This window comes from Primulina huaijiensis, chromosome 2 (assembly GCF_012295235.1).
Source record: "Primulina huaijiensis isolate GDHJ02 chromosome 2, ASM1229523v2, whole genome shotgun sequence".
Taxonomy (NCBI): domain Eukaryota; kingdom Viridiplantae; phylum Streptophyta; class Magnoliopsida; order Lamiales; family Gesneriaceae; genus Primulina; species Primulina huaijiensis.
This window is the reverse complement of record NC_133307.1, coordinates 3,843,424-3,858,857: the sequence shown is the minus strand read 5'-3', so window position 1 is coordinate 3,858,857 and position 15,434 is coordinate 3,843,424. Positions and strand designations below refer to the sequence as shown.

Sequence of the window (15,434 nt, the reverse complement as noted above, 5' to 3'; positions counted from 1 at the left end):
CACCTTTCACATGCTCTAGAAATTTGGGAAACCGCTGGACGAAATCACAAAACTAACCATAAAGTCTGAGAAGATTGACAAAGGATATTATTAAATATCAGGAAACAGATTCAAGAAACACTTAAAATATTCTAAGCAGGTGATTCATGTACTAGCATTCAGCCAATTCTATGAATACCCTTCTTTCACTTGGTATTTTCTGACCCTAAAAAAGACAGAGGGTAATATAATTTACGTTACCTGATTTCTGCAATATTCCACACATGGACAGTAGCCAGGTGTGCACTCTGTGTTTGTTAGTACATTCAGACAGCTTTCTCCACATGCACTTTCTGTATTAAAGGCATCATAGTGGCATTCACAAATGGAAATATCCTCCTCTTTCAGTTTTTTGTGTCTGTAATAAATAAAATTAAAAAGAAACTAATCAGTTCTTATAAGATGTCCATAAATAATTAATATATATAGATAGAAGTGTGCTTCATAAAAGTACAGTTCAACATGTGACTAACATAAGTCAAAACCAGTCTTATAAAATAAGCAACCAGTAGATATCAAAACAAAAAACGTTAAAAGGGATGAAACTGAAGGACACTAGTAGGCAGGGAGGATACCATGTCACAAAAGCTTAAGGATGCCATGCATAAACTCTGGAAAATTGTGTAGCTTCGAAGAAATTGGGATGCTTTTGGTGCTGGTGTAATATTACTTTGGTTGACTTGATATTTATTATTTATGAATTAAATATTTATGAATTATGATTAACATAGTTCAACTAAATTGGAAAATGATAGACAGATCATTATAAAGGAAAGAAAGAAATAATGCAAAGCTAGCGACAAATCAAGAGCCTAAGAAGGAAATGAAGAAAACAACCAAAATCAACTCCTCAAAATCATTAACGATTTGAATCTTCTTCAAAGACAATGACAAAAAAAAAGTCTAAAAAACTTCCGCAAGTGTAATACCCTGAAGTCATGATTAGATCACAATAAGCTTCACTAAGAAAGGTCTATCGGATATTGGTGGTGTTAGTAGTACTATATCGATATGTATCCCCCATGAAGCCACTATGAATTAGAATATAGCATAGTAGGGTTTAAGGATTACATATAGAGGATCTAGTTTTCTTAATTTTTTAGAACTCTCATTTACTTGATTTTCAAGACTCTAGTTTATGTAGGACTCTGGTTTACTACATATCTATTTGTTTATTTTTCAACAAAAGATCGTTGTCAATGTCTCATATGATCCACAAACATGGGATAAATGCTACGATTAGGAGAAGTATTATATGGTTAGGATTTGAGTTTATCTTTTAATAGAAAAGTTTGGAAGGACTCTTTCATTTATAAGGCGATCAATCGAAGAATTTTCTGAAAACCATTTTGCATAAAATAATGAGAGGTTCTTATAACGAACCTCGAATTGTCTAAGAGATAGTGAGGTCATCTCTCAAAACTTGCCTCAATTTCCACCATAAACCTATTAATAACCAATATAGTTGTCAAAGGCGAGCGCCTCTCGCCTTAAAGCACCGCCAGGCGGGGAATCTACTCCTGGAGTCCCAGGCGAAGCGATTTACTAAGGCGAGCCCAGGTCCTTGCCTGGACTAGCCTCGGAAATAAGCGCGCCTGAGTGAATTTTTTTTAAGTACTTGTTTAAAACAAAAAACTCAAACACTAGCAACCCAACGTCCCAATGCCTAAATCAAAAGACGAGAGCTCTGAACACATGAACGAGGTGAGAACGTCTACATCTAAAACGACTAGAAGACCGATTTCACATCTTTTGGATGAAGAGGAAAAAAAATTAATGTTGATCAACAAAATGATGAAGAGCAATAAGAATACAAGTCTGAAAGTTCTGGGGACTTTGATGGTTTGATGGAAGAAGATGAACTTGATTTGGATGATTGAATAATTTTAATAATGTTACTAATTAATTATTTTTTGTTTGAATGTAACATAATTATTTCATATTTAATATATTTATTCTAAGATAAATATATTTTTTAAAAAATTTAAAAACATGCGCCTTCCTTCAGTAAGACGCAGCCTCGCCTTGCACCTCGCGTCTCAAGCTCCATGGCCCTCGTGCTCCTCGGTGCGCTTTGAGCCCTTGACAACCATGAAAACCACCACATAACGCGATCCATAACTCAGTACTATAACAAATTGGCACAAAGCCAGGTATTTCAGTAAAATTTTAAAGCTTTTATGAAAATGTATTAAGTGACAAAGCAGCCGTCTAGAAACGAAAATATACTCTTCTTGATCAGTTGGAGGTGAAATCCAAATGTCTATCAACCATGCACTCGGAAGAAGGATATCAAGGAGAACTAGGCAGCAGCCCCACGATGTCCTTGAGTCAAGAAGACGTATTTTGTCCCATTCCACAAGTTATTTTGAACACGAGTACATAGAGCCTGGAATGAAGTTCTAGAGCATTTGGAAGGATCGTCTCTAGTAGAGGCATCATGGAACGATGCTTCCACCATGAGCGAGTGGGTCCCCTCTTTCGTGTTTGCGGACAAACACAATCTCCGGGAAGGGAGTGAAGTTGTGATCGCTGATGCGACCCAGATGTCCAGCCCAATAAAATCGTTCATAGGAAATTGAAGGATAATGGAGAGAGAGTCTAGTGTACTTAATTTTTTAGAACTCTCGTTTACTTGATTTTCTAGGACTCTAGTTTGCTATTTATTATTTGTTTAATTTTCAAACAAAAGATTGCTGCCAATAGCACATGCATTCTATAAAATGGGATAAAGGCTAGGATTAGCATAAGTATTTATCTTTAGGAATTGAGTTTATCTTTAGTTGGAGATTTTGGGAGGATTCTTTCATCTATAAGGTGCTTATTTGGAATAAAAGATCAATCGAAGAATTTTATGAAAAAGCATTTTAGCTAAAAGATTGAGAAATTTTCTTTAATGAGCTTCGAATTGTTTCATATTGTAAGGTTCTATCGAGCCTCAATTTCCACCATAAACACATCAACCGCCCCATAACGAGATCCATAACTCGGGGCGATAACATTCACGAGTTATGGATCTGGTATGGGTCGATTAATATAAAAGCCATTGTTTTGATGATAAATTTTTTAGGCTCGTCTGAGAGAATCCCGTGATCTGTAAAGCAATTGTTTGAGATGAATTCAAGCTGCAACTTTATTCCAATTCATTGGTTATAAATACAAACAGTCACTTATTCTTGGTAGGAATAAGGCTGAAAAGATAAGATTCCCGAATGAACAGGTTATCTGCACATGAGATAATCTCTTCATTCAAACAATAGCCAATAATTTATAAAAGGAAGAGCCCTGTAAAATCGAACAACTAAGATCCTGCAGATTTAAATTTCCCACAAGTAAACCTTTAGTATGTGATGTCCTTCTAAAATTGTTACCCTAGGGCAATTCATGGCTGGAACTCATGACAATAACATACTGGGATCATCATGAATTAGTATGCAGTGGACATACACTGGAATTAATTGACCTTTGAAGGCATGAGCAAATTTACTGATTACAAGGATAGCCCAGCAATACAATTTTGTGAATATGAAAAGAGCCCAAGAGGCAACTTGTGTTGGAAGTACACTAGAATGGTATGTTTTATGTGATCTTGAGGTGTTTAAAGTTCAATCATAGGAATCAAGATCCTGGGAATGTGGACTCGTATAGTAGTTTATTTTTTAAATATAGGTTAAATCTGGTTGTAATGTTAGAACCTCTGGTGGACTCTCATTTGTTTTTTGAGGCTTGATTTCTATATCCATATTACTTTATCATGACTGATCAAGTAAAGAACATTTTTAACTTTGCCCCTGCCATAAAAAGTTTTTTGGATGGAAAGTTGAATTGTGTAAAGTAATTGGAGTGTGAAAACTCAAAATTTTTGATTATATGAACCAGTGGTGTCGTAGTAATTACATGAATTATTGTTTTATCATAGTGTTCTGCAGCAACTGGATGCTTGAGAATTACTGGTAATTAACAGAGTTAAGCATGCTCTCGAATTATTATAATAAATATGTTTGCCCTATCAAGGAAAATCCCCCTTTGTTTGATTGAAATGTTGTACAAGTGTATCATATCGGCAATCAGTAATTGCGTTATAGGTATTGTAGAGCAAACTGTGGACTTAAAAGGGACTTATTCAATTCAAGATATGATGCTACCGGATAACAGAGGTAACAAGAATTTAAATGTGTATTGATGTGACAACATGCCAATGTGCCTAGGCATTAGTCTGGTATTGTACTACTGTTACATATAGGAAGCTGTGTTATTCATGTACATGATATCACATTTATGGTGATACACACCATAAATGTATACTGTGCCCGGGACTTTAAAATTTATTGTGACCCACTACTGAATGGCGGTGTCGTACTGTACTGCTGTTGTGAACACATCTGTGCATTAATAAATGAATGATGGCAATAAGACTTTTATAGGCACTTTTGTGCATTCGGTGGCGGTATTGTCACAGGTGTTGTAGTTGCATGTAACTACCTCGAATGGGATGATAAACATTATAAGACGTGACAAGGACCACGATAGTGTGAAGCAAATGAGTTTTTTCACCATATTGTTCTCCACCCGTATTTCATCGATCATTACATGCATCATATTGCCTTGCATGCATATTTGTTATTAAAGTCTTATTGGCATTTGCAGTAAATGACTAAATAAGTTTTGGGCTTTGACCCTCATATTAAGTTGTTCATCGTCAAGGATGTAGATTGCAGGTGTGGAGCTTAAGGAGAGAGCATAAGAAGACTGGAGGATAGTGTGAAAAGCCTCGTGTGTCTCTTCAAGGGTTTATTGTTAACAATAGTTCCACTTCGAAGGGTCAACTTCAAAGGGTCCAAATGCTTGATATGAAAATATGCTCTTGGAACATTAGGGGTGGACGGGCAGCAAGAAGGCGGGAACACTATCGTACTGTTTTAAGCAAGGAAAAACCGGATATCATGGTGCTTCTAGAAATCAACAAACATGCGGTGGATAATCGATTCGTTGCAAGTTTGTGGAAGACCAGATTTGTTGATTGGGTATTCTTACCGGCATTAGGAAGATCAGGGGGATTTTAGTGATGTGAGATCCTAGAGTAGTGATGGTCAGTAATAATTTGACAGAGGAATTTTCGGTCTCGATAGATATCATTTGGAAAGATGATATCAAATGGTGGTTCTCAGCTATTTACGGACCATGTAAGCCAAGAGATAGAGAACTCTTTCGGGACGAACTGGCGGGCTTGAAATCAACTTGCGGTGACAAGTGGTGCTTGGGAGGAGACTTTAATGTGGTTAGAAACTCGGGCGAAAAGATGAATAGCCTATCCACAACTACGAGCATGTCGTGTTTTGACAATTTGACAGGGGAATTGGAACTGGATGACCCACTTTATCGAACGCAAAGTACACGTGCTCTAACTTCAGGCCTAATTCGATTTGTTGCCGTTTAGACAGATACCTGTTCTCAGGGGTATGGATGGACATTTCCCCACTTTCAGACATATGGTAATACCCCGAACTACTTCTGATCATTATCCAGTGTTGTTTGATACTGTGAAGTCTCTTTTCAGATTTGAGAATGCTTGTTTGTCTCATCAAACCTTTAAAGACTAAGTTTCGTCCTAGTGGAACACTGGGGTTAGTCGGGGGTAGGAAGGGTATAAATTTATGAAGAAACTCAAAGGAATAAAAATTGAGGTTTCCAATTGGAATAAAGAGCTCTTTGGAGACGTGGGTGTTAAATACACGGAGTTGGTAAACATAATTAAACAGTTGGATGATTTAGAATCAGAGGGAAATTGGTCGGATTTTCTTAATGAGGAAAGAAGGGCAGCGATGTGTGAACTAGAAGTCATCGTTTAGAAGGTTTCAAATGGAAAGTCAAAAAGCAAAAGTGTGATGATTGAGGAAAAAGGATCAGAATTCCAAATTTTTCCATGCCGTACTGAATAATCGAAGGAATAGGTCAATGATAGATAAGGTGGAATTGGAGGATGGGTCCGTGGTTACGGAGGAGATCCAGATTGAAGAGATCATTATCGGTTTTTACAGGAATCTTTATAGGAAATCGGATGGTGATGGGAGGGGTTCGACGGGTTGAAGTGGAGCCCTTTAGATAGGCTGGAAGCAGAAGAGTTGGAGATTCCGTTTTCTGAGTTGGCACGATATCACCAATGAAATTTACATTTGTCTGATCCCAAAGAAACAAGAAGCGGTCAAGGTTAAAAACTTTAGACCAATTAGCCTAATAACGAGCATATACCAGATATTGGCTAAAGTTATAACCAACGGGTTGAAGAAAGTCTTGAGCAATACAATAACGGAAAACCGGTGTGCATTTATTCAAGAGAGACAGATTCTAGATTGTTCTCTTATCGCAAATGAAATAATAGAGGAATGCAGACGGAAAAAAAAAAAAAAAAGAAAGGGTGGGTTCTTAACGTTGATTTGGAAAAGGCATACAATAATGTGGACTGGAGATTCCTGGACTTTGTGCTTCAAAAGATAGAATTTGGTGTTAGATGGAGAAAGTGGATTAAGGGCTGTGTATCAAATGTCTCTTTTTCGATTTTTATTAATGGAAGGCCACGGGGCAAATTTAAAGGGGAACGAGGTCTTAGGCAATGGGCCCCATTATCCTCTTTCTTTTTTAATCTAGTGATCGATGGATTGGGGCGTTTGTTAGACAAGGCTAAGGTCGTGAATTAAGTAAGGGGGGCTAGAACTAGGGTGAGATAAAATAGAAATCTCTCACATCCAATTCAGGGATGATACTTTGTTTTTCTCCAATCTGAGAGGCTTCTGCGTGCTTTGGTGGAAACCATAGTTGTAAAAAGCGCTCGCCTCGCTCGCTTAAGCGCAAGGCGAGGCGAGGCGAGGAGGATGCGCTTCGGATTGATATGAAGCCCATCAGATTGATGAAGCGCACGCTTCTGGGCGCTTCTGTTGGGATGTTGGAGCGATCGCTTGTGCGCTTCTGCACAATTGTTATTTTAAAATCTGCCCAATTCCAGTTTTAGCCCAAGTCCAGTTTTAGCCCAAGTCCAGAATAACAATTAAATTCAGCCCAAGTCCAGAATAAAAATCTATAACGTTGCTTAACAATTCTGAAGTCCTGTTGCTGCTGTATCTCTCTGCGTACGAACCCTCTCTGCCTCTGCCTCTGCCTTGCCGCCACTGTTCCGCCGCCGCCGCCGTTCCGCCGCCGCCTTGTTCACTTCTCATTTGCTAGCCAAAAATTGGTAAAACCTAATTTTAAGAATTTTGTGAAAAAATTTAAATTGTGTTTTTTTTTATTTTTAATAATTTAATAAGTGATTTGTATTTATATTTCAGTATTTAACCATGTCAAACACAACAATTCCATCAAATCGAAAAGACATTGCTTGGAATTATGCAACACTTCCGGATCCTAAAAATCCAAATATTGTATGTTGTTTTTGTGCTAAAATAACAAATGGTGGGATTTATCGGCACAAACTACATTTGGTTGGGGGCAATAGAAATGTGAAAGCTTGTCCGAAGTGTCCAGAGCATGTTAAAGAAGAAATTAAAGAGTTCATGCAAAAAAAGATCGTTTTGAAGAATCAAATGGATGATATTCCTCATTTAGATGATATCGTTGATTTGGAAGAAAATGAAGATGATGATGATATTCAAACTAAATTGAAAGGGAAACGACCAATGTCATCCGGCCCTACGGTGCAGGGTAAAAGGTGTAAACAAGCAGGGCCTATTGATCTTTATTTTGCGAAAGATGTTGAAGAAATTGTCAGACAGAGACGTGCTAAAAATAAAGGCCAATATGATGAAAATAAAAAGAAATTAAGAGAAGATGCGGTTCAGAAATTTGCTACGTGGATGTATGATGCCGGAATTCCTTTTAATGCTGTTAAATACGATTCTTTGCAACCTTTTATTGATGCTATTGGGACTTTTGGAGTGGGAATGAAACCTCCATCATATCATGAAGTAAGAGTTAAGTATTTGAAGAAGGAGTTGGCAAATACGAACCTGCTTCTCAAATCACACGAAGAAGATCATGCTAGATATGGTTGTACAATCATGGCAGATGGGTGGACGGATAAAAAAAGTAGAACTCTTATAAATTTTTTGGTAAATGGTCCTAACGGAAGCATATTTGTTGAATCGGTGGATGCTTCAAGTTATTCTCACACTGCTGATAAGATGTATGAGTTACTGTCTAAATTTGTGAATCGAATTGGAAAACAGAATGTGGTTCAGGTTGTAACAGATAATGCAAGCTGCAATGTTAGAGCAGGTAATATTTTAAATTGCAAATTGAATTAAAAATCTTATTTTTCAATTTTTAAAGTAAATTTACTTCATATTTTCAGGTCGTCTTTTGGAAAACAATTTTCCACACTTGTATTGGACTCCATGCGCAGCTCATTGCTTAGATTTGATGCTTGAGGAAATATTCAAAATTCCTAACCTCAAAAAATTGCATGAACGAGCATTGATGGTGAATGGTTATATTTACAATAGACCACAATTGTTGAGCAAGATGAGGGAGTTTACTGGACAGAGAGACATGGTAAGAACTGAAAAGACTAGTTTCGCAACTGCTTTTTTGACTTTAAAGCGGTTTCAAGTTCAACAAGCAAATCTGAGAAAGATGTTTACATCTGAAAAGTGGGCAAAAAGTCGATACTCTAGAGAGGCGGCTGGAAAACGTGTTGCAGAAGTGATATTGATGCCTTCTTTTTGGAAAACTACAGTTTTTGCATTAAAAGTTGGCGGCCCATTGCTGAAAGTATTGCGGTTAGTAGACGGTGAAAAAAGGTCCCCAATGGGTTACATATATGAGGCAATGGACAGAGCCAAAGAAGCTATCGCTGCATCATTTAATAACAATGAAGAGAAATATCGTGGTATTTTTGAAATCATCGACAAAAGATGGAACGTTCAACTCCATCATCCTTTGCATGCGGTTGGATATTTCTTAAATCCTGAGTTTTTTTACTCAAATCGTGACATAGAAAATGATGAAGAAGTGTTGGAGGGTCTGTACAAATGCATAGCTAGATTGGTGCGAGGTGAAGATTTACAAGATAAGATTACAAATCAATTGGATAAATACAAAAAAGCAGAAGGGACTTTTTGGTTTACCCATGGCTATTAGACAAAGAGCTTCAAAATCACCAGGTAAATAATATTTAGTGCAATATTAATTTATTTCTCAAACATTACTTATAGTCTAGATACAAACTTTGAATGATAAGAAATTTAATCTTATATTTTTTTGTGTTTCAACTTTCAAGCTGATTGGTGGTCTTCTTATGGTGCATCAACACCTGAATTAAAAACATTTGCAATGAAGATTTTGTACCTCACATGCTCTTCTTCAGGTTGTGAACGTAATTGGAGTGTATTTGAACATGTAAGTTAGAAGTTTTTTTTACATATTAAATTTTATATTATGGAGTATGAACCTAACTTCTTACTTTCTATTTTTTTGGCAGATACATTCTAAAAAAAGAAATAGGTTGTCTCAACAACGATTGAATGATTTGGTATATATCAAATACAACAGAGCGTTGAGACGAAGATATGCCATGCGAGATAAGATTGATCCTATTTCTTTGTCAGAAATAGATGATAGTAACGAATGGTTGTTGGGAAAGTTGGATGATAGTGATAACGAGAATGATGATAACGATTTGGTCTTTGAAGATGATGATTTGCGTTGGAGTGATGTAGCACAAGCGGTTGGGGTTGGTGAAAGTGCATATGACTTTCGATCTCGAAATGCATCTACTTCAAAAGGAGCGTCATCATCCACTTCAGCAAAAAGAAAGCAATATTCAGCTCGAACTAGTCTTGTGGATGAAGAAGAGATCAACATTGATGTTGAGACTGAAGAAGAAGAAGATACCGATGGATACAAATCAAGTGATGGGGCTGATGACGTAGATTTGGAAGATGTAGATGACGATTATAATGACATTTGATATTTCATCTATCACATTTTGAAAGACTTTTTATTTTATTGATAATATTTTGTTTATTGTGGCGTGACGTAGATTTGGAAGATGAAGATGACGATTATAATGACAATTGATATTTCATCTATCACATTTTCAAAGACTCTTTATTTTATTTTGATTTTTTTGATAATATTTTGTTTATTGCGCTTTTTTCCGTAAAGCGTGCGCTTCGCTTTGCGCTTTGCGCTTGAAGCCCCAAGACACTTGAGCGCTTTTTTGCGCCTCGCGCTTTTGACAACTATGGTGGAAACACTCAATTCTTACAGTCTAAATCGAGATTAAAGATTAATTTGGAAAATAGCGTTTTGTTGGGATTAAATTGTTCCGAAGTAAAGGTCGAAAGTTTGGCTTCAGTGATTGGGTGTAAAAAAGAGAAGTGGCCAATTAAGTATCTAAGGGCACCGTTGGGTGGCAATCCTAGGAATTTGATTTTTGGGAACCCGTGTTTTCCAAGATGTCTAAGAAACTATCAAGCTGGAAAAAGGTGTTCTATCAAGGAGAGGTCGCTTAACATTGATAAAGTCGGTGTTAAGTGCGATGCCAACGTATTTCATGTCTACCTTTAAAGTGCCAATTTGGATGGCAAAAAGGATGGAAAAATTAATGAGGGACTTCCTGTGGGACGGAGCCGATGAGTTGGTGCATTGTCATGTAGTTGCATGGGATCAAGTTTGTAAACCAAAAGATAAGGGGGTATGGGCTTGAGGAATATTTGTTTGAGGAAGAAGACACTTTTAGGGAAATAGTGGTGGAGATGGTAAGTGGAAAGGGATTCCTTGTGGAAAAAAGTTATCAAGAGCATTTATCGTCAACAAGAAAATGGGTGGGACGTGAGGTTGGCTAGTGTAGTGTCCAAAAACCAGTACACGTAAACCCATGCATAATTATAAAATTTAATTTAATTAATTAATGATTAAAATGGTGCATGATACATGATTAAATTATTTAAATGTTTATATGCTCATGTTTATGCAATTTAAAATATTTTCGCCAGTTTTAGCTTTTCAAACGAATATTCGATGTCGGACCGTGAAAAGGGGACCAGAGACGATTAAGGTGCAAAAATTGAAGGTTATATTTTATTTTAAGCCAAAAAAATTAATTATTTTAAATGATTTATGAATTTTAATTAATAGGTGATTTATAAGATTTTAAGCATTTAAAATGCTAATTTTAAAACTTAAGGATTTATTCTTTAAATTTGAGGTAAAATATTTTATAATGATTTTTATGCCATAATTAATTTATTTAATTAGTATTTAAGTTGGATTAGAATATTAAGTATTTTATTTAGCAATTTTCAAACAAATAGGAGATTTAATCTTGTTTAAATTTGGCACTTAAACTTTTTAAATTAAAGGGTGAGATTTTTATAATCTAGTGTTTGTTTAAATTATTGATTAGAGTTTTAATTTACCTAAACAACCCTCGAACTCACATAATTATACAACTCACGCACAACCACATATCTCACGCCACTTTACACCAAGAACACACACAAGCTACACACACAAAACAGCCGTGAACTTTGCAAGCTTTGGAGCCTAGGATTTTTACATTTTTCTTGGTCCTATCCTCACCGATCACTCATCCACACGTAGCACGGTTGATTCACGTCCCTTTTACGCAAGAAAACCAACCGAAACGTTGCTCCGATCGCCCGCAGACTTCCCCGCAACGATATTTTCGATGGTTCGAGACTTCGAGCGTTTCGTGTTTTAATCCCTCTTTACACATCGATCTTGTTATATTATGTATTTTGGTACAAATTATGCATGAAAATTCATTGGTTATATGCAAACTTAGGTTCAAAACAGTTCGAAACCGTTTCTGAAAACTTGAAGCATGGAACTCACGTATTCTTCCAAATTTTGTCGCGTGTGCTTCGGCTGGGCTCCTGTGACATTGCTGCTGTGTATGGCTGTGATAGGGGATGTGTTTAGACATAGTTAAGTGATCTGGTAAGGGTTAGAAGTGCCTGGTACAGTAAGAAGCCGTGGAGATCACAGCTGCGTGCAGATGCCGGTTCTCGGCTTCAAGTGTTGCGGATCAGGGCATGACTCGGCAAGGGCGTGTGGCTATGGCTTAGGCAGTCTCAAGGGTCATAGGATGAGACTAGTTAGGGTGGTTCATGGGTTGGTTTGTCGGGTAGAAGGCTGGAACCAGAAACATGGAAGCTGCGCTGAAGGGGAGTCACGCATGGGGAGGCTCACGGCTTTGGCATGTTTGGGGGCTTGGGCTTCGGGTCTGGGCTATAAATGGCTTAACCAGAGTCATGCAGGATGTCTAAGGGTCGAGTCTAGGGCTTGGTCCGGGTCCGGGTCCGGGTCCAGGTCCGGTTCGCGTTGGTTTAGGCGTGGAGTCGTGAGAAGCGTATATGTGTCATATTGCATTTCCTTGGGCTGTTTCTTCAAGAGGCTGTTCCTCACGTTTTATTGGGTCTTGGTCATGGTTCGGGGCTGGTTTAGGGTCTTGGACAGTAGGTTGGGATGTTGGTTAAAGTATGGTTCAAGTCCCGAGTCTTTCGGTAAGTCGTAAGCTATTTTATTTAATTCGAGAATCGTACCGGTCCGAGTGCATCTTCTGGGCTATGTTTGGTTAGTTAAATATTGAGGTTCTAATGAAGTCCAAGATGTTCGTAAATATGTATCACGTGCAAAATAATTACTTTTGAGGTATGCGATTTGTCTTGTGGCCAAATTATGTTACGATTTTGGAAGCTGGAGAACATGTCCAGGGACCTCTTCAACCTTTTCAGAGGAATTATGTTATTTTAAGGAGCAGACATCCAGTCCAAGGGCTGTAGTGATCCCTGTCGGTCCAGTACTGGTTTAGTTTGATTAAACGATTTATATTATGGGCCACTTGCATTGAACAGAACTCTACGCAAAATGATTTACGATCACGATTATTATGACGAGTATGAAAATATGATTTTATGAAATTGTTTATGCAAGAAAGTCGCGTTATACATGTTTATGCTTATATTATGCTATGTACGAGCTATGTTTAAATTGCATGGATTTTTATTACGTATTACTTGTTATTTAATGTTTATGCATGCTGAGTCATTAGGATCACTAGACTTGATCGATGTAAATGTAGTTGAGGAGGCGGTGAGCAGTGAACAGGCTCCGACTAGCAGCAATGCAAACCCGAGGACCTTGAAGTTCACGAGAGTTTTAATTATGCACGTTTAAAACTATTTTCTTAAATTTTATGCCTTAGTATTGGTGACTAGTAAGTTGAGACTTTTTATATTATATTGGATTTTTCAAAGTTGGCGGATGTTTTTAACTTGGGTTTTTGGTTGTGGTTTTCAAATGATAGAGGTTTAATATTAACTTTATTTTTAGTACGAGTGGTGACCGTGATTTATTTTACAAGTTATATTTATAACAAATTATTTAATAAGAAAATTTTAAATTTTTTCACAAATATTAAAGTAGTAGTATTTTAAGACACGGTTCGTCACAGCTACGAACACGATTTTTAGAAGCCCTTGAAAATTTATTTCTCGTTCTTACCCTGCTTTTCATCTGTTTATTAGGGTGGTGCTCAAAGGGAGGAATCTCTTTCGTTTTTGGGAGCATCATTGGGGGGCTTCGTTGTTCAATGAGCGTTTTCCATCTCTGTTTCAGATCTCCACGATTCTTAACAAACCTGTTAGCAATTTCATCAGTGCCGTGGACCTCCCGGTTAACTCCAACTTTGACTGGGATGTACGTTTCAAAAAAGCTTTAAATGAAGTCAAAATTGTTGAGTTCAGCACTCTATTAGGGGTCTTAGATACAGTTCATTTGGAGTTGGGCATGGAGGATTTTAGGGTTTGGTTGGCGGATTATTCAGGGTCTTTTTAGGTTGGTTCTTTTTATGACTCCTTTTTTCCGATCAGCAACTTCCCTTTTTCTCGTACTACACTAATATCAGGAAAGTACCTATACCATATAAGGTTCAAGTTTTCTCGGAGATTGTGGCTTTGGGAAAATTGCCGACTTGCGATTCGTTACAAAAATGATGGCATGTATGTGCTTTAAGTCCGCATTGGTGTAGCCAATGCCGGAACAAAGAGGAGGATCAAGACCATCAACTTGTGCATTGTTCGTTCACGAGCGGAATTTCGATCAAAGTATTGCAGGAATTGGGTTTCGAATGGATCTTTCCATGAAAGGCGCGAGACATGTTTCTTTTGGAGCCAGGTATACTTACCGGGAGGAGAACTAGGTGTTTTTGCTATTTGGTAGTTCATTGCCTATTTTGGTCAATTTGGTTGGAGCGGAACAAAAGAATTTGCATAGACATAGCCGAGTCTAGAGATGATGTTTGGGAGAAGATAAAATTCAGAGTCGCGAGTTGGACGACAAAGTTCTCAAAGTTTAACCACATTTTTATCTCATACGTAGTGAGGGATTAGAAATTTGTATGCTATTGATGACGGTGTAGTAGTTTTCTTTCTTTGTGGTTTGTTTGCGGATTTCTCATCCGCTTAATTGTAGTTTGTTCTCTTATTCGAATAAAATTTCGTTTACAATAAAAAAAATAGTTCCACAAATTTTGATTCATTTTCCATTATTGATGGTATCCTGGAGATGTCCTGGGATTCATATTTATCAGCATTGGCATCTATAATTTGTGAACTTGATTAATCTAGATACATGTGGATACGGTGGTAACAATATTGATATTGATAAAAATTGCAGAATGGAGTGACATTATGTTATTGATAAAATATATGATAAGATGTAGTTATCGACATAGACTTACACAGTGCATACTGCATTACTGTGGGCCGAAATAGCCAAACAATTAATTGAGAGGTTGATGAGGTGCAGTTAACTTTGAGTCCTGAGGTACGATGTGATAATTCGATATCTCGAAGTACTCCAAAAAAGGGTGTCGACTTGATGACTCCTTGAACATTCAGTTGAGAGCTATACTTATATCACCATATTGCGTTCACCTGTTTGGGTTGTTTCAGGTGAGATGTCAAATTCTGGGATGTCTAGGCATTAGAGACCGAGGTCTAGACTTCGTTTTTGGGAGTAGTAGGTGTCCGAAGATCTGTTTTGGAGTCTTTTTGACATATCTCAAGTCTTGCGTATATATCTCTGTGTGTGTGTCAGATATAAGAGGCTTTTGCAATCAGGTTGTAAATGGCCTCAGATTCGCTATTGTCACTACGATTGCATGCTAATGAGGTTGCTTTAAATCTCTTGTATCCAGGTGATATTGCATTACTTTGGTTTTTACAATATCAGTGAGATTATTTTTATGTTGATACCAGTTGAAACGTCCCAGCCATAGGAAGCTTCTTCCAACACTTCTAAATTGGACACAACTAACAGGTATATTCCAAGACTTAACCCAGGCAGTAGAGTGCAGAATCAAATGCCAAAAA

General features: G+C 37.3%; 3 protein-coding genes across 3 annotated transcripts in view; 2 read left to right on the top strand and 1 right to left on the bottom strand.

The window, feature by feature from the left end:
• LOC140964804 (histone-lysine N-methyltransferase ASHH1) overlaps positions 1-15,434 on the bottom strand; it is a 31,982-nt gene that overhangs the window by 11,340 nt on the left and 5,208 nt on the right. Inside the window, exon 3 of the mRNA XM_073424750.1 lies at positions 241-397. Coding sequence (XP_073280851.1) covers positions 241-397 — 157 coding nt within the window. The remainder of the gene's footprint in view (positions 1-240; positions 398-15,434) is intronic.
• LOC140964796 (uncharacterized) lies at positions 7,220-10,279 on the top strand. The gene is made up of 3 exons (XM_073424736.1): positions 7,220-7,267; positions 7,362-8,307; positions 8,384-10,279. Exons 2-3 carry the CDS (start codon positions 7,371-7,373, stop codon positions 9,169-9,171), a joined length of 1,725 nt encoding a protein of 574 aa, XP_073280837.1. The 5' UTR covers positions 7,220-7,267; positions 7,362-7,370; the 3' UTR covers positions 9,172-10,279.
• Positions 9,180-10,279, top strand: LOC140964812 (uncharacterized). Its single transcript, XM_073424762.1, has 3 exons — positions 9,180-9,194; positions 9,311-9,429; positions 9,512-10,279. Exons 2-3 carry the CDS (start codon positions 9,364-9,366, stop codon positions 9,998-10,000), a joined length of 555 nt encoding a protein of 184 aa, XP_073280863.1. The 5' UTR covers positions 9,180-9,194; positions 9,311-9,363; the 3' UTR covers positions 10,001-10,279.